Consider the following 24935-nt stretch of genomic DNA (forward strand, 5'->3'; position numbering starts at 1 on the left):
CGTCTGACTGCGCCCTTAGGCTGTACTCGGGAAGTTTGCTAATTCTGGGAGATTCCCAACGTTTTCCTGCCTTTCCACATGGCAGACAGCAGTACAAGCCTCATGCACAGAAGCCCTATTCCAGCACCGTACAGCCTGCAGTCCTCTATTGGCCCCTGGCAGCCATCCCACACGTCCGGTGTCTGCAGCCGCCACAGAGCTGACACTACATTAGTCACCAGCGGCGTCGATCACCCCACGTGACTGCACACAGCGCGGGCGGCTTACCAGCTGTGCAGACTATAGAGTTCCTGGAGCTGATGTAGAGCGTCCTCAGCACGACACCATAGAGACGTCCCGTCTTCTGTAAAACTCCTTTACACTTCCTGTGATAGCGGTGACGTGTTTCCGGGTTGGGCAGTGATGGCGTTGGAAACTGTACCGAAAGATTTGAGGCACCTGAGAGCGTGTTTATTGTGCTCGCTGGTGAAGGTGAGGGCTTCGTTGTGGATTTGTGGTGCTGATAAATGCTGTGTGCGCGCAGGAGAGCGCCCTACACAGGGAGGTGCCTTCTAAGTCACGTGACCTCTAACACTTCAAGGGATTTTCCAGGGCTGATGTGTGACCCGTGGGTAGCCGGCCTTCATTGGGATAGAGGGGCTGTGCTGGCCCCAGCAGCATACTGTTCTGCTGTATTCATCAGTCTGGCCCAAAGCAGTGCACCTATGTGTGCTCCTATTGCAGCAGGCTGTACACGTCCCAGGTTGGGTTCTGTAAGGTTGTGTTCTGTACGGCTACCGACGCATACTGTGAAAAAAATACACAACAGGGGCAGCGGATACAGTTTTTCAATGCATCCGCTGCCCCATTGTGATGTCTGGGGAGGAGGGGGCGGAGTTCCGTCCGCGCATGTGTGGTCGGAAATGGCGGACACGACGCACAAAAAAAGTTACATGTAACTTTTTTGGTGCTGACGGTCCGACGCAACACGACGCATCCATCACACGATGGATGCAACGTGTGGCAATGTGTCGCTAATGTAAGTGTATGGAGAAAAAACGCATCCTGCAGGCAATTTTGCAGGATGCGTTTTTTCTCCAAAATGACGCATTGCGACGTGCTTAGTACGAAGCTAGTGTGAAAGCACCGTTAGGCTACTTTCACACTTGCGTCGTTTGGCATCCTTAGCAATGCGTCGTTTTGGGGAAAAAGCGGATCCTGCAAATGTGCCCGCAGGATGCGTTTTTTTGCCCATAGACTTGTATTGCCGGCGGATTGCAACGTATGGCCATACGTCGCGTCCGTCGTGCACTGGATGCGTCCTGTTTTGGCGGACTGTCGTCACGAAAAACGTTCAAGGGAACGTTTTTTCGTACGTCAGGTCTGCCATTTCCTACCGCGCATGCGCGGAAGGAACTCCGCCCCCTCCTCCCCGGGACTTTAGAATGGGCAGCGAATGCGTTGAAAAACTGCATCCGCTGCCCACGTTGTGCCAAATTTTCACAACATGCGTCTGTACGTCGCGCCGACGCTTAGTGACGGACCCGTACCAACGCAAGTGTGAAAGAAGCCTTAGCTGTGTATGGCCATGCCTCAGCTATATGGCCATAACATGTGACCCCAGCGGCTCCTCGGTGCTGCGACCGCGGTGCTGATGAGGTGTCCTTGCTTGCTACATATACAATTGTCCACACAGAAAAATGTGATTGGTTCCAGCCCACTCATGGAGAGCGGTGCATGTATTTATTTTTTGTCAAAAAGAAGACAAAAACTGATCTGAAGGAGGCCACAGGCTCTGTCTATCCCATCCCACAATCACAGGTCAGTCACATGGCATGAAAGGTTCTATATATAAATAAGAATAGAGAAATAATAATAATCTTTATTTATATAGCGCCAACATATTCCGCAGCGCTTTACAGTTTAACAGTTTCAAACACAACAGTCATAGGTAACAATGTTAACAATACAGTAATAAAACAAAATAAGACGAAATACGACGACCCTGCTCGTGAGAGCTTACAATCTACAATAAGGTGGGGAGATACAAAGTACAGGTGTGTATTTACAATGATGTATTAAATGTGTTAACATTCCTTTTTAGCATGTAAGCATTACAGATAAGGAGGAAATCGAAACAGCTCCCAAAGAGAGACTCAAACCTGATGCAGTTAACTCCAAGAAAATATTGTATGAAATCATTGTTTATTGAAATATGTGTAAAATAACAATTAAAAAGCAAGATTGCCACAATGGGCAGCACTAGGTAAGAAGCCATCGTATAGTAGTAGATGTTTAGGCAGTATGTCATTTATTTTTGTGTCCCCAAAACTGGCAAGTCTACAAAGGATAACTAGTGTAAGGTAGCTATATGTAAAGTACCACAAGGTCTATTAGGTACATACATCCATAAAGCGTTAAGCTGATCTCAGATGCTGTGTTAGCCCTCATATGTGCAGGAGAGGAAAAATGTCAAGGTTGTGGACACCGTCTATCCTTAAGGCGAGTACTAAATGCCAGTCAAAGTATACACATACCACAGACATCAGCTGTCTCTAGCTGAGATTTACCAGTCGGCAACAAATATCTCAAAAAGTGCACAGTGCTAAGAGATCAAAGTATCTCCACATAAAATAGGGTAAAGGGGAACAATATAACCCTCATTGACAGCGTTATATTGAACAAATTAGACACATAAGCAGTGAAGGATAGTAAGAACCGTGGACGTGTCCAGTGCAGACCCGAGCCCCAACGCATGTTTCACCCTGCTTCTTCACACACCCCCTGAGGAAACATGTTGCCTAAACATCTACTACTATACGACATTGTTTCTACATGGTGGTTTCTTGCCTAGTGCTGCCCATTGAGGCAATCTTGCTTTTTAATTGTTTATTGTTTTAGACATATTTCAATACAGAATGATTTTATACAATACTTTTTTTTCAGTTATCGTCATCTGTGTTGCGTCTCTAGTACTTTGGGCCGTGGCAGCTGTTTTGTATCATAATTAAGGTGCAGCCTATACAGTATTTATTGGTTGATGTGTAGGTTTCCTCCCACACTCCAAAGACATACTGATAGGGAATTTAGATTCCCTATGGGGACAGTGCTGATAGTGTCTGTAAAGCGCTGTGGAATTAATGGCGCTATGTAAATGGCTAAAATAAATTAATTTAAGGAATGCTATTAATATAAGGAGGAAATAATAAAGTCCTAATTAAGATCACAGGAGTTCTGTCAAAATTCAATGCCATTTCCTTCCTTGTGGTTTCTTTATATTGAGTGCTATGGAATTTTAATAATTTAATAATTACTGAATAAAGTTTTGGCATTTCATCCAAGGACCTAGAACAAACCTTTATTTTTTTAGATTGCTGCACACGTTATCCTGTTTATGTCGGTATCATGTGTACATAGACCAGAGATCCCTTCATGACTGTCTTTTGGAAGCCAGAATTAGTGGCAGAATGTTAACCCCTAATTGCCATCTCTGGAGAACATTCATATTAAATTATAGAAAAATTATCATATTATCCTTATTTTTAGCCCATTAGAGCCATTCCAGTAAGAGGAGACATTTTTTTTCTTATTTCTCAGCATTTTCACAAGTACTAAGTTGACAGGTTGTCGTATTTCTAACTATATGCTCATTCCTTTTGCAGACCATTGACCAGTTTGAATATGATGGCTGTGATAACTGTGATGCCTACTTACAGATGAAGGGAAATAGGGAGATGGTGTATGATTGTACAAGCTCCTCTTTTGATGGGTATGTATTTATTTGATCATGATATTCTTAAATTTAACCCCTTCCCGACCTTTGACGCATACGCTGCGTCATGAAAGTCTGTGCCAATCCGACCTATGACGCAGCGTATGCGTCATGGAATGATCGCGTCCCTGCAGATCGGGTGAAGGGGTTAACTCCCATTTTACCCGATCTGCAGAGACAGGGGGAGTGGTGCTTCAGCCCAGGGGGGGTGGCTTCACCCCCCCGTGGCTACGATCGCTCTGATTGGCTGTTGAAAGTGAAACTGCCAATCAGAGCGATTTGTAATATTTCACCTAAAAAAATGGTGAAATATTACAATCCAGCCATGGCCGATGCTGCAATATCATCAGCCATGGCTGGAAATACTTAAGTGACCCCCCCACACCCACCAATCGCCCCCCCAGTCCTCCGTTATGGGGTCCGGTCCCCTCCGTCCGCCTGCCGGCTCCCCCGTCCTCCTGTCCTCTCCCTCCTTGTTTGAATTCACCCCCCCTGTGGTCCGATCACCCCCCCTGTGCTCCAATCCACCCCCCCACCACCCCTTCATACTTACCGATCCTCCCGGTGTCCGTACGTCTCCTCGCTGGGCGCCGCCATCTTCCAATATGGCGGGCGCATGCTCAGTGCGCCCGCCGAATCTGCCAGCCGGCAGATTCCTTACAAGTACATTTTGATCGCTGTGGTAGGTTCTATCACAGCGATCAAAATAAAAAAAATTATAAATACCCCCCCCCCTTTATCACCCCCATAGGTAGGGAGAATAATAAAATAAAGAAAATATTTTTTTTTTTTTTTCGTTTTCCACTAGGGTTAGAACTAGGGTTAGGGTTAGAACTAGGGGTAGGGGTAGGGGTAGGGTTAGGGTTACGGGTAGGGTTAGGGGTAGGGTTAGGGTTATGGCATGTGCGGATTTGGCTGCGGATCCGCAGCGGATTGGCCGCTGCGAATTCGTTGCAGTTTTCCATCAGGTTTACAGTACCATGTACACCTATGGAAAATCAAATCCACTGTGCCCATGGTGCGGAAAATTCCGTGCAGAAACGCTGCGTTGTATTTTCTGCAGCATGTCAATTCTTTGTGCGGATTCCGCAGCGTTTTACACCTGTTCCTCAATAGGAATCCGCAGGTGAAATCCGCACAAAAAAACACTGGAAATCTGCTGTAAATCTGCAGGTAAAACGCAGTGCCTTTTACCTGCGGATTTTTCAAAAATCGTGCGGAAAAATCTCACACGAATCCGCAACGTGGGCACATAGCCTTAGGGTTAGGGTTAGAATTAGAGTTAGGGTACCGTCTCACAGTGGCACTTTGATCGCTACGACGGTACGATCCGTGACGTTCCAGCGATATCCATACGATATCGCTGTGTCTGACACGCAGCAGCGATCAGGGACCCTGCTGAGAATCGTACGTCGTAGCAGATCGTTTGGAACTTTCTTTCGTCGCTGGATCTCCCGCTGTCATCGCTGGATCGTTGTGACAGCGATCCAGCGATGCGTTCGCTTGTAACCAGGGTAAACATCGGGTTACTAAGCGCAGGGCCGCGCTTAGTAACCCGATGTTTACCGTGGTTACCAGCGTAAAAGTAAAAAAAATAAAACCGTACATACTCACATTTCGGTGTCCTTCAGGTCCCTTGCCGTCTGCTTCCCGCTCTGACTGTCTGCCGGCCGGAAAGTGAGAGCACAGCACAGCAGTGACGTCACCGCTGCGCTCTGCTCTCACTGTACGGCGGCACTCAGTCAGAGCGGGAAGCAGACGGCAAGGGACCTGAAGGACACCGAAATGTGAGTATGTACGTTTTTTTTTTTTTACTTTTACGCTGGTAACCACGGTAAACATCGGGTTACTAAGCGCGGCCCTGCACTTAGTAACCCGATGTTTACCCTGGTTACCCGGGACCTTGGCATCGTTGGTCGCTGGAGAGCGGTCTGTGTGACAGCTCCCCAGCGACCACACAACGACTTTCCAACGATCACGGCCAGGTCATATCGCTGGTCGTGAACGTTGGTAAATCGTTATGTGAGACGGTACCCTTAGGGTTGGAATTAGGGCTAGGGTTGGAAATAGGGTTAAGATTAGGCTTGTGGTTAGGGTTAAGGATAGGGTTAGGGTTGTGTTGGGGTTACAGTTGTGGGTAGGGTTGGGATTAGGGTTAGGATTAGGGTTGGATTTAGGGTTACGGGTGTGTTGGGGTTAGGGTTGTGGTTAGGGGTGTGTTGGGGTTAGGGTTGTGATTAGGGTTATGGCTACAGTTGGGATTAGGGTTAGGGGTGTGTTGGGGTTAGTGTTGAAGTTAGAATTGAGGGGTTTCCACTGTTTAGGCACATCAGGGGTCTCCAAACGCAACATGGCGCCACCATTGATTCCAGCCAATCTTGTGTTCAAAAAGTCAAATGGTGCGCCCTCCCTTCCAAGCCCCGACGTGCGCCCAAACAGTGGTTTACCCCCACATATGGGATACCAGCGTACTCAGGACAAACTGGGCAACAACTATTGGGGTCCAATTTCTCCTGTTACCTTTGCAAAAATAAAAAATTACTTGCTAAAACATAATTTTTGAGGAAAGAACAATTATTTTTTATTTTCATGGCTCTACGTTATAAACTTATGTGAAGCACTAGGGGGTTGAAAGTGCTCACCACACATCTAGATAAGATCCTTTTGGGGTCTAGTTTCCAAAATGGGGTCACTTGTGGGGTGTTTCTACTGTTTAGGCACATCAGGGGCTCTGCAAATGCAACGTGACGCCCGCAGACCATTCCATCAAAGTCTGCATTTCAAATGTCACTACTTCCCTTCCAAGCCCTGACGTGCGCCCAAACAGTGGTTTACCCCCACATATGGGGTACCAGCATACTCACAACAAACTGGGCAACAAATATTGGGGTCCAATTTCTCCTGCTACCCTTGTGAAAAAAAATTTGCTTGCTAAAACATCTTTTTTGAGGACAGAAAAATGATTTTTAATTTTCACGGCTCTGCGTTGTAAACTTCTGTGAAGCACTTGGGGGTTGAACGTGCTCACCACACATCTAGATAAGTTCTTTGGGGGGTCTAGTTTCCAAAATGGGGTCACTTAGGGGGGGTTTCTACTGTTTAGGCACATCAGGGGCTCTGCAAATGCAACATGACGCCCGCAGACCATTCCATCAAAGTCTGCATTTCAAATGTCACTACTTCCCTTCCGAGCCCCGGCATGTGCCCAAACAGTGGTTTACCCCCACATATGGGGTATCAGCGTACTCAGGAGAAACTGGACAACAACTTTTGGGGTCCAATTTCTCCTGTTACCCTTGGGAAAATAAAAAATTGTGGGTTAAAAAATCATTTTTGAGGAAAGAAAAATAATTTTTTATTTTCATGGCTCTGCGTTATAAACTTCTGTGAAGCACCTGGGGGTTTTAAGTGCTCACTATGCATCTAGATTAGTTTCTTGGGGGGTCTAGTTTCCAAAATGGGGTCACTTGTAGGGGAGCTCCAATGTTTAGGCACACAGGGGCTCTCCAAACGCGACATGGTGTCCACTAACGATTGGAGCTAATTTTCCATTCAAAAAGTCAAATGGCGCGCCTTCCCTTCCGAGCCTTGCCGTGCACCCAAACAGTGGTTTACCCCCACATATGAGGTATCGGCGTACTCAGGAGAAATTGCCCAACAAATTTTAGGATCCATTTTATCCTGTTGCCCATGTGAAAATGAAAAAATTGAGGCTAAAAGAAATTTTGTGTGAAAAAAAGTACTTTTTCATTTTTACAGATCAATTTGTGAAGCACCTGAGGGTTTAAAGTGCTCACTATGCATCTAGATAAGTTCCTTGGGGGGTCTAGTTTCCAAAATGGGGTCACTTGTGGGGGAGCTCCAATGTTTAGGCACACAGGGCCTCTCCAAACCTGACATGGTGTCCGCTAACTATGGAGATAATTTTTCATTCAAAAAGTCAAATGGCGCTCCTTCCCTTCCGAGCCTTACCATGTGCCCAAACAGTAGTTTACCCCCACATATGAGGTATTGGCGTACTCAGGAGAAATTGCCCAACCAATTTTAGGATCCATTTTATCCTGTTGCCCATGTGAAAATGAAAAAATTGAGGCTAAAAGAAATTTTGTGTGAAAAAAAAGTACTTTTTCATTTTTACGGATTAATTTGTGAAGCACCTGGGGGTTTAAAGTGCTCACTATGCTTCTAGATAAGTTCCTTGGGGGGTCTAGTTTCCAAAATGGGGTCACTTGTGGGGGAGCTCCAATGTTTAGGCACACGGGGGCTCTCCAAATGCGACATGGTGTCCGCTAAAGATTGGAGCCAATTTTTCATTCAAAAAGTCAAATGGCGCTCCTTCCCTTCCGAGCCCTGCCGTGCGCCCAAACAGTGGTTTACCCCCACATATGAGGTATCAGCGTACTCAGGACAAATTGGACAACAACATTCGTGGTCCAGTTTCTCCTTTTACCCTTGGGAAAATAAAAAAATTGTTGCGAAAAGATCATTTTTGTGACTAAAAAGGTAAATGTTAATTTTTCCCCTCCATGTTGCTTCTGCTGCTGTGAAACACCTGAAGGGTTAATAAACTTCTTGAATGTGGTTTTGAGCACCTTGAGGGGTGCAGTTTTTAGAATGGTGTCACTTTTGGGTATTTTCAGCCATATAGAACCCTCAAACTGACTTCAAATGTGAGGTGGTCCCTAAAAAAAATGGTTTTGTAAATTTTGTTGTAAAAATGAGAAATCACTGGTCAAATTTTAACCCTTATAACTTCCTAGCAAAATAAAAATTTGTTTCCAAAATTGTGCTGATGTAAAGTAGACATGTGGGAAATGTTATTTATTAACTATTTTGTGTCACATAACTCTCTGGTTTAACAGAATAAAAATTAAAAATGTGAAAATTGCAAAATTTTCAAATTTTTCGCCAAATTTCCATTTTTTTCACAAATAAACTCAGAAATTATCGACCTAAATTTACCACTAACATGAAGCCCAATATGTCACGAAAAAACAGTCTCAGAACCGCAAGGATCCGTTGAAGCGTTACTGAGTTATTACCTCATAAAGGGACACTGGTCAGAATTGCAAAAAATGGCAAGGTCATTAAGGCCAAAATAGGCTGGGTCATGAAGGGGTTAATTGCCCTTTATCATCTATCCACAGGATACATCCTCCCCAATCCCATAAAGGGGCCCTTAACCCCTTCACCCCCAAGGGTGGTTTGCACGTTAATGACCGGGCCAATTTTTACAATTCTGACCACTGTCCCTTTATGAGGTTATAACTCTGGAACGCTTCAACGGATCCTGGCGATTCTGACACTGTTTTCTCGTGACATATTGTACTTCATGATAGTGGTAAAATTTCTTCGATATAACTTGCATTTATTTGTGAAAAAAAAAACGTAAATTTGGCGAAAATTTAGAAAATTTCGCAATTTTCCAACTTTGAATTTTTATGCCCTTAAATCACAGAGATATGTCACACAAAATACTTAATAGGTAACATTTCCCACATGTCTACTTTACATCAGCACAATTTAGGAACCAAAATTTTTTTTCGTTAGGGAGTTATAAGGGTTAAAAGTTGACCAGCAATTTCTCATTTTTACAACACCATTTTTTTTTAGGGACCACATCTCGTTTGAAGTCATTTTGAGGGGTCTATATGACAGAAAATACCCAAGTGTGACACCATTCTAAAAACTGCACCCCTCAAGGTGCTCAAAACCACATTCAAGAAGTTTATTAACCCTTCAGGTGTTTCACAGGAATTTTTGGAATGTTTAAATAAAAATGAACATTTAACTTTTTTTTACACAAAATTTATTTCAACTTCAATTTGTTTTATTTTACCAAGGGTAACAGAAGAAAATGGACCCCAAAAGTTGTTGTACAATTTGTGCTGAGTACGCCGATACCCCATATGTAGGGGTAAACCACTGGGCGCATAGCAGAGCTCGGAAGGGAAGGAGCGCCATTTGACTTTTCAATGCAAAATTGACTGGAATTAAGATGGGACGCCATGTTGCGTTTGGAGAGCCCCTGATGTGCCTAAACATTGAAACCCCCCACAAGTGACACCATTTTGGAAAGTAGACCCCTTAAGGAACTTATCTAGATGTGTGGTGAGCACTTTGACCCAACAAGTGCTTCACAGAAGTTTATAATGCAGAGCCGTAAAAATAAAAAATCATATTTTTTCACAAAAATTATCTTTTTGCCCCCAATTTTTTATTTTCCCAAGGGTAAGAGAAGACATTAGACCACAAAAGTTGTTGTGCAATTTGTCCTGAGTACGCCGATACCCCATATGCGGGGGTAAACGACTGTTTGGGCGCATGGCAGAGCTCGGAAGGGAAGGAGCGCCATTTGACTTTTCAATGCAAAATTGACTGGAATTAAGATGGGACGCCATGTCGCGTTTGCAGAGCACCTGATGTGCCTAAACATTAAACCCCCCCACAAGTGACACCATTTTGGAAAGTAGACCCCCTAAGGAACTTATCTAGATGTGTTTTGAGAGCTTTGATCCCCCAAGTGTTTCGCTACAGTTTATAACGCAGAGCCGTGAAAATAAAAATTCTTTTTTTTTTTTCGCAAAAATGATTTTTTAGCCCCCAGTTTTGTATTTTCACAAGGGTAACAGGAGAAATTGGACCCCAAAAGTTGTTGTCCAATTTGTCCTGAGTATGGTGATACCCCATATGTGGGAGGGAACCACTGTTTGGGCGCATGGCAGAGCTCGGAAGGGAAGGAGCGCCATTTGGAATGCAGACTTAGATGGATTGGTCTGCAGGCATCACGTTGCATTTGCAGAGCCCCTGATGTACCCAAACAGTAGAAACCCCCAAAAGTGACCCCATATTGGAAACTAGACCTCCCAAGGAACTTATCTAGATGTGTTGTGAGAACTTTTAACCCCCAAGTGTTTCACTACAGTTTACAACACAGAGCCGTGAAAATAAAAAATCTTTTTTTTTTCCCACAAAAATGATTTTTAGCCCCCCAAATTTATATTTTCCCAAGGGTAACAAGAGAACTTGGACCCCAAAAGTTGTTGTGCAATTTGTCCCGAGTACGCTGATGCCCCATATGCTGGGGTAAACACCTGTTTGGGCGCACAGGAAAGCTCGGAAGGGAAGGAGCACTGTTTTACTTTTTCAATGCAGAATTGGCTGGAATTGAGATCGGACGCCATGTCGTGTTTGGAGAGCCCCTGATGTGCCTGAACAGTGGAAACCCCCAATTCTAACTGAAACCCTAATCCAAACACACCCCTAGGCCTAATCCCAATGGTAACCCTAACCACACCCCTAACCCTGACACACCCCTAACTCTAATCCCAACCTTAATCCCAACTGTAAATGTAATTCAAACCCTAACCCCAACTTTAGCCCCAACCCTAACCCTATCTTTAGCCCCAACCCTAACCCTAGCTCCAACCCTAGCCCTAACCCTAGCCCTAACCCTAACGGGAAAATGGAAATAAATACATTTTTTTAATTTTATTATTTTTCCCTAACTAAGGGGGTGATGAAGGGGGGTTTGATTTACTTTTATAGCGTTTTTTTATATCGGATTTTTATGATTGGCAGCCGTCACACACTAAAAGACGCTTTTTATAGCAAAAAATTTTTGCGTCTCCACATTTTGAGACCTATAATTTTTCCATATTTTGATCCACAGAGTCATGTGAGGTCTTGTTTTTTGCGGGACGAGTTGACGTTTTTAATGGTAACATTTTCGGACACGTGACAGTTTTTGATCGCTTTTTATTCCGATTTTTGTGAGGCAGAATGACAAAAAACCAGCTATTCATGAATTTCTTTTGGGGGAGACGTTTATACCGTTCCACGTTTGGTAAAATTGATAAAGCAGTTTCATTTTTCTGGTCAGTACGATTACAGTGATACCTCATTGATATCATTTTTTTTATGTTTTGGCGCTTTTATACTATAAAAACTATTTTATAGAATAAATAATTATTTTGGCATCGCTTTATTCTGAGGACTATAACTTTTTTATTTTTTCTTTGATGACGCTGTATGGTGGCTCGTTTTTTGCGGGACAAGATGACGTTTTCAGCGGTACCATGGTTATTTATATCCGTCTTTTTGATTGCGTGTTCTTCCACTTTTTGTTCGGCGGTATGATAATAAAACGTCGTTTTTTGCCTCGTGTTTTTTTTTTCAGCCCTACGGTGTTCACTGAAGGGGTTAACTAGTGATATAATTTTATAGGTGGGGTCGTTACGGACGCGGCGATACTAAATATGTGTACTTTTATTGTTTTTGGTTTTTTTATTTAGATAAAGAAATGTATTTATGGGAATAATATTTTTTTTTTTTCTTCTTTATTTAGGAATTTTTTTTTTATGTTTTTTTTACAAACCTGGAATTTTTTTTTTTTTACTTTGTCCCGGGGGGGACATCACAGATCGGTGATCTGACAGTTTGCACAGCACTCTGTCAGATCACCGATCTGACTTTCAGCACTGCAGGCTTACCAAGCGCCTGCTCTGAGCAGGCACTCGGTAAGCCACCTCCCTCCCTGCAGGACCCGGATGCCGCGGCCATCTTGGATCCGGGACCTGCAGCGAGGAAGGAGGTAGGAGACCCTCGGAGCAACGCGATCACATCGCGTTGCTCCGGGGGTCTCAGGGAAGCACGCAGGGAGCCCCCTCCCTGCGCAATGCTTCCCTGTACCGCCGGCACACCGCGATCATGTTTGATTGCGGTGTGCCGGGGGTTAATGTGCCGGGGGCGGTCCGTGACCGCTCCTGGCACATAGTGCCGGATGTCAGCTGCGATAGTCAGCTGACACCCGGCCGCGCTCCCCCCGTGAGCGCCGCCGATCGTGCTGGACGTACTATCCCGTCGGTGGTCATACGGGCCCACCCCACCTCGACGGGATAGTACGTCCAATGTCAGAAAGGGGTTAAATGTTCAGTCAGAATGTATTTGGAGCACACATGTGAAGGTAGCATAATGTAGAGACAGACCTCTTGATCATAGCTATGTCACTTATTGTCAAGTTGTTGATTTCATAAAATCATGGGTGAAAAATTGTGATCTGAGGCAGGAGTCCTCCCACTGATATGTGCTGTAGTCTTTGGTTTAATGAGTTATAGAAGCACTCCCAGCAAAAACAGTGTTCACTTATTAATAATGTGAGACAGTGTAGGCGCATTACAATACTTAACGATTGCCATATTCCTTTATTTCTACCATCGCTCAGGTCTTTTGGATTACGTGACTTCAGGTTCACCAGATCACACACCGAAGGCTTCATAGGCTTACATTGGTGGAAATTGCACCCGCCTACACAGCAGTCCTTAAGTGAGACGGCAAAGATTAGGAGGATGCTGGAATTCAGGGAAGGCGGCAGTCGGTAGTTTTAATACACCTACAATACATCACATATGTACTTGGAAAGAATGAGCTGATAACATTTTTGCTGAGAGTGCCTCTTTAAAGTGTTTTCTACTTTTTTCAATTTTTTTTTATTTATTAAATACCTTTGTATTAAAAACCAATAACTATATCAATATTTCGGGATTCTGAGACAGTGAAGACAACCAAAAGTAGCTGCAGGTCAGAGGCAAGGACATAAGTATTGATTCCAGTTACCAACACAACCATATTAAAGGGAATCTGTCACCCCAACATTCACCTATAAGCTAAGGCCACCGGCATCAGGGGGTTATCTACAGCATTCTGTAATGCTGTAGATAAGCCCCCGATGTAACATGAAAGATAAGGAAAAGAAGTTAGATTATACTCACCCAGGGGCGGTCCCGGTCCGGTCCGATGAGTGTCGCGGTCCGGGTCCAGCGCCTCCCATCTTCATACGATGATTTCCTCTTCTTTGCCTCTTGCCGCGGGTCCTGCACAGGTTTACTTTATCTACCCTGTTGAGGGCAGAGCAAATTACTGCAGTGCGCAGGCGCCGGGAAAGGTCAAGGGACCGCCCCTGGGTGATTTATAATATAACTTCTTTTTCTATTCACCTTCCACGACTGCAGCGTCGGAGGTTGTCTCCCCGCCCTAATGGGGACAGGAAACAGAAAGAGGTTAAATACCCTTCCCCTTCCTGCAACCACCAGTATTTTTCCTGTCCCCTATGGGGCATGAAGAGGTTCTCTAATGGTGCTGCCATAGCCGGCGATCTGGAGCACACTAAGCTTACCTACTCAATGCCGGGCAGCCGAGGTCGAGGGCATCGCTCTCCTCCTCCGTGCTCCCATCTCCATGCGACTTGGGACCTCTCCTGCCCCTCCTGCGCCTCCTGGGGGGGGGGGGGGGGGTAAAGCGGAGCGGTGATGTGCGGCTGGGGTCCTCTTGCAGCTCCCCGGCATCCTCCTCTCCACATGCCGGCTGGTTCTGGAGTCCGTGCATACCGGAACTAACGTTAATCCGAACTTCCGGTTCACTTCCTGGTGCGTTCCAGGGTGGAACGCACGCGCTCCTGGCGTGTCTTGGGTGTACTCCGGAGCCACTCGCATGATTGGGGCATTCCCTTCGGGGAACCTGGAGGAGGAGGAGCACAAACACCAAATGCTGGGACTTAGGTTATATAAATCCTTGTCGGGGGATGCCTCCAGGTAAGGCCCATTGTCTGTGTCCATCTGTGACTGTTGACGGACTGACCATGGACGGTGACAAAACCCTCCCTTTCTGCCTCTGCAGAGCCCAGCGTCCACCCTCCTACTGTAAGTAATGGATGAAGGTCCCTTGCTGTCTGGGTTATGGCCTTATGGACCCTGCTCTGAAGAAGGAGTGCCCAGCCGCAAGTGTGGGGTATGTGCTACCAGGCTTCCATCAGCATATAAGAAGCTTTGCCAGCCCTGCACTGATGATGTGTTGCATGCCGAACAGCCCTCCCTGTTGGACAGCATCAAATCCCTCATCAAGCAAGAGGTTCAACCCTCTATGTCCGCCCTTTCCCAGGCCCCAGTACTACAAGCCCCTCCTTCTAAAAAGCGAAAAAAAAGAAGAAAAGGAAGATGGCACCTGTGGAATCTGCCTCAGACTCGGGCGAAGTCCGTACCTCAGGTTCGGAGGATAATTTGGGAGAATGAGGGTTCCACTTCCACCCCCAAGTCCGATAATAAAAAATATTATTTTTCCTCTAAAGATATGGGGGAATTGATTAGTATGGTGAGAAGCACCATGGGGGATGAGATGTTTGGGTAGTTGAAACCTAAAGGAAAAAAAAAAATCAGGTTTTTCCCCTCCCCATGACAGCACCACATTAGTTTCTCTCAATGTGCGGTGCTGTCATGGCTCTGGAAAATCTAATTACCGGTAAGTATCATTTTTTCCCTTCCCCATGACAGCACCGCACATTGAGAGGAACTAATGCGGTGCTGTCATGGCTCTGGAAAATCAAATTACCGGTAAGTAATTATCATTTTTTCCCATACACGATAGCATCCAAAGCCTTATCCTTCTGGAATGGGCTCCCTGAGAAAGGGCTTTGCGTCCCGTCAGATTTAAAAAATCGTTTCCCCCTAGGTGGGAAATTCCCAAAGTGGATGTTCGGGTGTCCAGAGTGGCTAAGAAGACGACTCTTCCTTTCGAGGACTCGTCTCAGCTCAAAGATCCCATGGATCGTAAAATCGAGAGCTTACTAAGAAATCCTGGGACAGCTCCACTAATCTGCTAAAGACAAACGTGGCTTCCACCTGTATCGCTAGATCTCTATTTTGCTGGCTCTGTACATTAGAAGACCACCTTACTCAGCGAACTTCTAGGGAAGAGATACTTGACGCTTTCCCTCCTTCAGAAAGCCGATGCTTCTGCGGAATCTGTACGTGTAGCAGCGAAATCCGCAGTCCTCTCCAACTCAGCTAGGAGAGAGCTCTGTGTCTGAAGTCATGGAGTGGCGATGTAACCTCTAAGGCTAAGCTTTGTCATTCCCTTTCAGGGACACTATGTTTTCGGTCCAGCTCTCGATGAGATTTTAGGAAAAGCTATGGACAAAAAGAAATCACTCCCTGAGCAGAAAAACCCTAAAAATGGTTTTTTCGCCCCTCCCTAGATCGGTCTCCCTAGAAGGAATATAAAGGGAAAGGCAAATCGGGCACTTGGAGCTATCCGAAGGGTGGTAAGGGCAAAAATATCCTTGTCCCCCACTACCAGCAAACTCCTGACAAACAATGACTGCTCTCCTGTCGGGGGTCGACTCTCTGGCTTCCTCCCTCATTGGCAATCCATCTCTACAAACCAGTGGGTCCTCCGTACCATTCAGGACGGGTTGAAACTAAAGTTTGAGAGGTTTTTTTCCCCCTCTCAATGCCTGGGAATTACCTCACTACAGAGTGTACACCTTCAAGACTCCTTACTGTTAGATATTCAAGGTGCTCTCGAGTACCCTTACAGGAGTTAGGCAGAGGGCACTGTTCTCGCCTAGATTCCTGGTCGAGAAACCCTCAGAGAAGCACAGAGTCATCATCAATCTGAAATCCCTGAATCAAGTAATTGCATACAGACAATTCAAGATGGTGTATCAGCAATCCCACTCATTGGACAGGATAGGGTAATGGCTACAATAGATCTGAAGTATGCCTATTACCATGTGCCAATCAACGGAAGTTCCTCAGATTTGCAGTTTCCCATGGTCAGCCATTACCAATTCAATGTCCTCCCGTTCGGCATTTCATCAGCGCCGCGGGTATCTACCAATATTATCGCAGAAGCAGTAATCTTCATTCGTCATCAGGGGATTTGCATCATTCCGTATCTAGATGACTTTCTCGTCGTTGCACCATCTATCCCTCGTCTAAATTTAGATGTGGGAAAAACCTTGGAGATCCTGGAATCCCTGGGTTGGATCCCAAATTTGGAGAAGTCGGATCTTCATACTTCATCAAGGAAGAAATTCCTGGGAATTTTCTTGGATTCAGGGAAAAAAGCATCCTTCTTGCCCTAAGATCGTCAACTCAATCTTTTTCAGAGGATCTCCAAGTTCAGAAACCAGGGGGCTCCTACCTTGAGGGACTCAATGTCTATCCTGGGATCACTGACATCATGCATCCAGGCAGTTTCCTTGGCTCAAGCCCATACACGAGTCCTCCAGACTCATGTTCTTCTGTCTTGGAAAAGGCATCAAAATTCTTTGACCAGGAGAGTTCCCCTTCCCGGTCATGTGAAGTCTTCTCTTTCATGGTGGCTAAACTACCGGAACCCCCAGCGGGGAGTCAGGTGGGATCAGCTTTCCCTGAAGATACTCACTTCAGAAGCCAGTCAGAGAGGCTGGGTCACTGTGGTAGAGAAAACCCACTTCCATGGGTTATGGCCCCAGACATCAGATCCAGTTCCCCAAACCTCAGAGAACTGAAGGCAGTAGAGGAGGCGTTGAAAGCCGCATCTGCCCTTGTACAAGGTCATCATGTACGTGTCTATTCTGACAATGTGACCACAGTGGCCTACCTCCGACACCAGGGAGGCACGAAAAACGCCAGCTGGAAATCAATCGCTGCAAGAATTTTTTCCTGGGCAGAGAAACATCTGTCCATCACAGCGGTCCGTCTAAAGGGGTCCGCCAGTGCCCAGGCGGACTTCCTCACCAGAAAGGACGTCCATCCAGGGGAGTGGTGCCTGGACCAAGCAGTCTTTCTATCCCTTGTGTCAAGATAGGGAATTCCAGATGTGGATCTATTTGCCAGTGGCCAGAACGCGAAGGTGAGAACGTTCTTTTCCCTCAGTCCCGCAGTTGGAGCACAAGGATTAGACGCCTCTTCTCACCCTTGGAGGTTCAACCTGGCCTATGCCTTCCCACCGATCTCGATTCTAAAAGGGCGCCACAGAAGATATGGTGAGATCAGGTAACCATGATTCTGACTGCTCCCATGTGGCCAGGAAGAAGTTGGTACAGCCCTTTAATGGACATAGCCCAGGAAGGTTCGCTACTTCTATCCCAGGGAGTTGACCTCCTTCACCAGGGCCCCCTGTCACACCCGTACCTTCACAGGTTGAATCTTGCGGCCTGGCTACTGAAGCCAGAATCCTAAAAGCTAAAGGGCTTTCAGATGAAGTGATACAAACTCTCCAGAATAGTAGGAAGCCAGTAACCAACGCCATTTATGGCAAGGTTTGGAAGAGTACTGGTGTTCTCCGAATGTTCCTGATCCCTTTCATCCTTTCTTCAAAAGGGGCTGGATCTAGGTCTTACACCTAGTACCCTGAAAGTACAGGTGTGAGCTCTTAGCTCTTTCTTTGACCTGAACTTGGCTAGTCATCGCTGGAATAAGTGTATCATGACCTCAGCAGATAAATCCGACCTAGGCTTTGTAGTCGAATTCCCCCTGGGATTTAAATATGGTGCTTAACAGTTTAAACAAAAACCTTACCCTTAGAACTGTCTTTTTTGTAAGTAATTACTACCGCTTGACATGTAAGGGATCTGAAGGCCCTATCCATACAGGAGCCCTACTTAACAGTTACTGCAGATAGCATTATTCTCCGATTAGATCCACTTTATGCCTAAAGAAGTCTCGGACTTTCATCCTTCTAATACGAAAGAAGAAGCCTTTCACACCCTTGATGTTCGCAGGGTGGTTCTCTACTACCTACAACAAACAAAGGGCTGGAGGATTGACCAAAACTTATTCATTCAGACCTCAGGACGAAATAAGGACAAGAAGTTGGCTAAGAATACGATCGCCAATTGGATCAAACAAGCTATCTGCCTGGCATACTCATCAGAGAGTCTATCTCCTGCATCACTGAAGGCTCATTCTACACATTCAGTATCAGCATTGTGGGCAGAGAGAGGGGACGCATCTACTGAGCAGATATGCAGAGCCGCCACCTGGTCTTCTGTCCATACGTTTACCAGACACTACAGACTAAGTTTTAATAGGGATTTAACATTCGGCAAACGAGTTCTGCAGTCTGTAGTCCCCCCAAACCCCACCCCCCCCTTAAGAAATTAGTTGTCTGTATTACTCCGATTCTGTGCTGTCGTGGAAGGTGACTAGAGAAAATAGAATTAGTCTTACCGGTAATTTGGTTTCTAGGAACCTTCCACGAAAGCACTAATTTCCCTCCCTATCTGATTTTCTTATTGGATGATTCCTGCACTTTGGTGGTAACTACTCATGCTAGTGTGTCCAGAAAAAAACACTGCTGGTTGCAGGGAGGGGAGGGGTATTTAACCTCTTTGTGTTTCCTGTCCCCCATTATGGCGGGGATACAACTTGCTGTCGTGGAAGGTTCCTAGAAACCGAATTACCGGTAAGACTAATTCTATTTGTTCTTATCTTTCAGGTTACATCGGGGGCTTATCAACAGCATTACAGAATGCTGTAGATAAGCCCCTGATGCCGGTGGGCTTAGCTTATAGGCGAATTTTGGGGTAACAGATTCCCTTTAAATTGTAAGTTAAAGTAACTCCAATGGTGAATATCACCAAACAAATCATGATTTAAAGGCCGGAGGAGTAACTAAAGGGTTAGTAAAACATAATTACCTCAGACCTGCAGTGCCACAACCCCTATGCGCGTTTCGGCTTGTGTGCCTTCTTCCGGGGGAGTTTTTTTTAAATAATTTTTTCTTTATATGGGTTATTGATATTTTTGCACTGGATTTCCCAGAATTAATTCCCTGAATGGGCACAGGTGTTTTATTTGGTTAACACTGTGCTTTGTTATCTAAATCTGTTTTTTCAATTTGTAAATTAATCAGAACAGGTACTCATTCTCTCTGATTCCCGGGCTGGTTCCACACTGCTGCTTGGCTCTTGGTGGTTTGGCTGCAGTAATGGCGTCACCTCCTCTGTAGCCACCTCCTCTGTAGCCAATCTGTGAGCTCAGCAGCTTGTTCCCACTACATTAGCACAGTGGCTGAGCTCAGTCATTGGCTACATCGTTAATGCACTCATATCAACGTGACGGCCCAAGACCTTGGGAGGGTCATTAGGAAAAGTCATTAATGTCTGATCGGTTGGATTGACACCCGGCGTTCCCGTAGGTTAGCTGTTGGCGGCAGCTGCCAGCTGGAAGTACTTGCTTGCGGAGCAGGCCATCTGCTTGTAGTGGCTGCCGCAGGGTACTGCACATCCACCTTCTATTGATTTCAATACAAGGCGGATGTACAGTACCAAGCCCCGGCCACTACAAGTAGATGGGCAGCTCCGCAAGTAAGAACTAGCGGCCGGTGACTCCAATAACAGCTGATCGGCGGGGGTGACGGATGTCCTAAGGATAGGTCATCAATGTAAAAATAGTGGACAACTTCTTTAACCCTGCCAACTTTCATCTTTCAGTCACTGATAGAAGTTTTCACCCTTTGGGTATTCATAGAGAGAACATTGTTACACTGTGGGGCACTAAACTCATGATCATGGAGACTCCTTGCTCATGCAGTGCTCGGCAATATGTGTATAGTTTATTCTCTGGTGGCACAATATGGTCTGTGCTCTGACAAACTGCAATAACCCAACCCCCATGCCATATAATATTTGGAGTAGTGAAAGGGGAAGTGCTTCACAGGAATGCCCACTAAGCTCTGAACTTGCATAGCCACAAACATGTGAGAGAAAACAAGGCTCTAAAATGAAAGAGGCAATGAAAAAATAGGCCATCACCCTCCAGGTCTGATCCATGTCTGATAATACTTCGCTTCACAGGAATGCCCACTAAGCTCTGAACTTGCATAGCCACAAACATGTGAGAGAAAACAAGGCTCTAAAATGAAAGAGGCAATGAAAAAATAGGCCATCACCCTCCAGGTCTGATCCATGTCTGATAATACTTCGCTTCTACAACAGTCTTGCACAATCTTCTGCTTTACTCAACACTAATTTGAGTATATGAGATTTACATTTGCCTGAATTTATATTTATTTATTTTTATACATACAGGATTGTTGCTATGATGAGCCCTGATGATAGCTGGGTATCAAAGTGGCAGAGAATAAGTGAGTACTGTAATACATTTGCTAGAAGCTTGGGAAGAACTGTGTATTAGTATTTCTCCTCTATAGAAGTGCCGAAGTCTTGCGAGACATCGGCACTATCTTGAATGGAGCACGGTGACCCCGCTCCACTGCGCAGGTGCCCGATTCCTATCCCCGCAGTGTGAATACATCTTAACACACTGCGGGGCGGGATCTGGGGCCTCCGCTACACGCAGGCACCTGATGTAAGTTCACGGGTAGCGTGCACGGCGCATGGCCGAGAATTGATTACAGAGCGCAGGCACCGGTGAAGTCACAAGAAAGAGAAGAGGCGGCGCACGGAGGACAGAGGGGGATGATGGACGGCTGCGAGGCGGTTGAGTCAGCGGGAGAAAACATACCTCCCTGACTCAATAGAGATTTGGCGGGAAATTTATAAAAGTGATTATTTCAGCGTTCCTAGGGATAATAAACATAAGAGCCACCTTCACAGAATGCAGCCTTAGTGCTGCTGAAGGTGGCTCTTTTACTGGGGTGACAGGTTCCCTTTAAGTGCATTTTCCCACCTATTTATTTTCACTCCATCTCCTCCCCTCACTACCCTCTCCTCTGTTCTTTGACCGTTGTGGCTTCATCGAGCCTGTGACGGGTGGAGATAAATGGAAAACAAGCAGGTGGGAAGGGGTATATAAATGGACTCTGCCAGCACAGAATGACTGTTCAAACCACATACAGGCGCTTGGTGCTCCATGGCGGGGCCAGTAATTTACATACACCTTCCCACCTGCTTGTTTTCCCTCTATCTCTGCCCTTCTCTCGCGCTTTGAAGCCAGAGTTGTCAAACAAAAAAGAGGGGAGGAGGAGATAGAGGGAAAACAAGCCAGTGAGAAGGTGATTGGCCCCGCCATGAAGCACCGAGCACCTGTACTTGGTTTGGACAGTCCTTTTAAGACCATCTTCCCACCTGCTTGTCTTCCATCAACCGCACCCTCCTCTTCGCTTGAAAAGGACCTTGTGTGCACGTACCCAGTTCCTGAGTTTCATCCGCACATGCGGATCCCATATACTTACATCCTTTTGAGAGAAGGGGTGACACTGACTTTTGTCATGAACGTTAGATATGGTTGAGGCTTATTTGCTTTTACTTTCATCGCGGCTTTTTATCACATAGCTGTACATGGCTATTTCCAGAAATTCTTGGGCAGTCTGAACTCCTGCTCCTCATCACTGTTCTGGCTGCTGCAGTGCTCTCATAACTTACTGGCACAGACATTGTGGCTGCTTTTTCACCTTATTAGTAAGTGCATTCTGGTATTATTTGTCACTGTGGGCTTTCTAAATAAATTTAGATATAGATATATATATACATTTAAAAAAAGGAAAAACAAGCCGCATCCATTTCACTGTAGTATAGCTTGCCAAAGGCCCAGATGCCTATGAGCCGAAAAGTTGCCATTTTACACACGGGCAAGTAAATAATTTACTCTTTGAAGTGCTGCCTACATTTTTGCTTATGTTTTATATATACTTTTTGACCTATTACCCTAAATTTGTATATGTACTGGTAACTAATATGAATCTGTTAAGCTGTGATTAGATATATAGATATTAGATTAGATATTGTTTAGATATTTTATTATAGTAGAAGGTTTTTTTTTTAATTATATTAGAGAAAACATTTTGACAGTGAGGGTGATCAATGAGTGGAACAGGCTGCCACGAGAGGTGGGGAGTTCTCCTTCAATGGAAGTCTTCAAACAGAGGCTGGACAGTTAGTGAATCCTGCATTGAGCAGGGGGTTGGACACTGACCCTGGAGGTCCCTTCCAAATCTACCATTCATGTACGGGCAGTGGAGCAAAAATGCTACAATATTGTTTTCAAAATTGGAACAAGCCAGAAGGCAAATTTTGTTTTACTGCAAAAAGGGTTCACCTAAATATATTTATAGAAAACCTATTCCGCCGGCTGAGGTGAAACTGGCATGGCGTGACTGGCAGCAGTCGGCTCTCAGCAACTGTATAGCTGAGGAAATGTTTGACAATCCGTATCATACAACTTTGCGTGAAAGTTGCAGTGCTCCTCAGCGGTGGGTAAGGCATTAGATACTGTATTTTTGCCAGTTAACTAAACTTCGGGACAAATCGGCATCAGCAGGGAAATTGTGTATGGCAGTGTTCATTCTGAATCTGATATACTTAACATTTGCTTTCTCTCCCACTCAGCTAACTTCAAACCTGGAGTGTATGCAGTGTCTGTCACAGGACGACTTCCACAAGGTAAATGTTTCCCAACGTAATTCTTTGTAAGACATGATTCCTAAATAATACAGCTTAGAGGGGCTGCTTCACATACAGTAACTGCTGCGGGAGTTGAAATTTGGTTGCCCCTGCTCTTGCTCACTACAGACAACCGTAAAGTTATGATATCAGGCCATTGACTTAAACATTCGGCCACAATAGGAAAACATTTTTTTTAGAGGGGGAGGATTATAAAGGAGGAGGATTATAAAGGAAGAGAGGGGTTAACAGGGAGAAGGGGTATGGAAAACAGGAGGAAGGGAAATGAGGCGACAATCTTGAGGTAAGCACACAGCTTGAAAATTCATGTAGGGGGGCTGTTTGCAGAGTAAGTACATTGGCATCATCAGGATTAAGGGATCCATTTAGTAATGTATGCAGTTTGTATTCTGAAATCTGGTGACAGATCTGTACTTATGTATTTTGGATCCTGTACCAGCCATTATGGGGACATGATATGATATGATATGGTTGGGTTTGTTTCCCTTTATAGGGGTGGATGGTGTCGCTTTACTTCCTGTTACAGGCAGAATCTATGCCTTCCACCTTCTCCCTGACAGTCTGACTTTCTTACAGGTATTGTACGTGAGCTGAAGAGCCGTGGTGTGGTTTACAAATCCAGAGACACTGCCATCAAGACGTGACTGCAAGAGAAGGGCTGGAGCAGAGATTGGGTTGATGTCTGTGTCTTCTCTTCCGTTGGTTTTATTTTCCTGTTGTGTTGCTGAAACTGTGGTTTCCCTGGGGGAGGGTTGTGCCGCTGAGTGCACCTCATATACTGGGACGTTATGTCTTTGCACCTACATCAAACAAATAGAAACCAGAAGAGAGCTATGGGGATGGGTTTACTGTTCGTGATTGATAAAATACCAATAAAGATGTTCTTTAAAAGTTTACATTTCTAAACTTTTTTTTTTTATGGTAAATTTCCTATTCAGATTGTTGTCATATTGTCAGTATAAACCTGCAGAGATCTGCACCGCTGCTTCTTTTCCGGACCCTGATGGACACTTGTCATTTTGAACAGCACGTAAGTGTGAAACTGCAGACGGCGCCACGGTTCGCTCTTAACCCCTTTCCTACCACATGGACGTTACAAGTCTTCATCTGCTAGGGTTGTGGAAAGGAAGTGGCTAACAGTTACTATGAGAGCTAAACTGAAAGATGCTGCTGCTGAAGGCATAAACGCTCTCCCCCGGCCTCCCCCTAAATAGTACAGAGCAGGACGTTTATTCCTGAATGAGTGCAGACGCCCACACATGATTTCATGTAGGTTTCAATATCCTTATTCTTACATTTCTTTCTAGTCTCCTAGCTTTCAGATCGCCTTCTTGAACATGAGGACGACTTTGTGGGAGTTACAAAGGGTTACATTACAAGGCGCCTTGTATTTCCATATATGGGTACAACAGCTTCTCTTAAACTGGCTGCCCGAAAACCGGCAAGGCGTAAGCTTTGTCACTTCCTGTGCGGTCAGGCGGGAGGCAGAAAGAGAAGCTTTCTCAGAGAGGGGGCAGGAAACCAGCTCTACCAAGCCTACAGTCAACATTCGGCATATCTTTACAATCACTTCTTTAAAGCTAGCATGTGCAGAACTGGTCGCTCTCTGCATTCAGCAATCCATTTTGTGATCTAGTTACAGTTAATCTATTTACAATTGACTATTGGTCAGCGTTGTTTGCTTCATGGTTGTACTTAAACCTATATCCTAATATATCCTGATTAGTGATGAGCGAGTGTACTCGTTGCTCCTGTGGTCTCCGAGTATTTGTAAGGGCTCGGGGATTTAGTTTTTGTTGACGCAGCCGCATGATTTACGGCTGCTAGCCAGCCTGAGTACATGTGGGGGTTGCCTGGTTGCTAGGGAATCCCCACATGTATGCAAACTATCAGCTGTAAATCATGCAGCTGCGGCAACGAAAACTAAATCTCCGAGCAGTTACATATACTCGGAGAACACCCGAGCAACGAGTACACTCACTCATCACTAATCCTGAT

The 24935-nt window shown here is 45.3% G+C and overlaps 1 protein-coding gene across 1 annotated transcript; it reads left to right on the forward strand.

Moving 5' to 3' along the window:
* The first annotated feature begins 291 nt into the window (after window positions 1–291).
* SUPT4H1 (SPT4 homolog, DSIF elongation factor subunit) lies at window positions 292–23833 on the forward strand. The gene is made up of 5 exons (XM_077294573.1): window positions 292–471; window positions 3642–3748; window positions 20604–20659; window positions 22863–22916; window positions 23514–23833. The coding sequence occupies exons 1-5, from the start codon at window positions 403–405 to the stop codon at window positions 23579–23581; spliced, it is 354 nt and encodes a 117-aa protein (XP_077150688.1). The 5' UTR covers window positions 292–402; the 3' UTR covers window positions 23582–23833.
* The last annotated feature ends 1102 nt before the right edge of the window (window positions 23834–24935 follow it).

This window comes from Ranitomeya variabilis, chromosome 3 (genome assembly GCF_051348905.1).
Source record: "Ranitomeya variabilis isolate aRanVar5 chromosome 3, aRanVar5.hap1, whole genome shotgun sequence".
NCBI classification, from domain to species: Eukaryota; Metazoa; Chordata; class Amphibia; order Anura; family Dendrobatidae; genus Ranitomeya; species Ranitomeya variabilis.

What these genes read in the sequence shown, in the direction of transcription:
- SUPT4H1 (XM_077294573.1), top strand. Translation starts at nt 403, where the DNA reads ATGGCGTTGGAAACTGTACCGAAAGATTTGAGGCACCTGAGAGCGTGT. An exon ending in TATTGTGCTCGCTGGTGAAG is followed by an intron (nt 472 to 3,641) that starts GTGAGGGCTTCG and finishes TTCCTTTTGCAG; the next exon opens with ACCATTGACCAGTTTGAATA. An exon ending in ATCAAAGTGGCAGAGAATAA is followed by an intron (nt 20,660 to 22,862) that starts GTGAGTACTGTA and finishes TCTCCCACTCAG; the next exon opens with CTAACTTCAAACCTGGAGTG.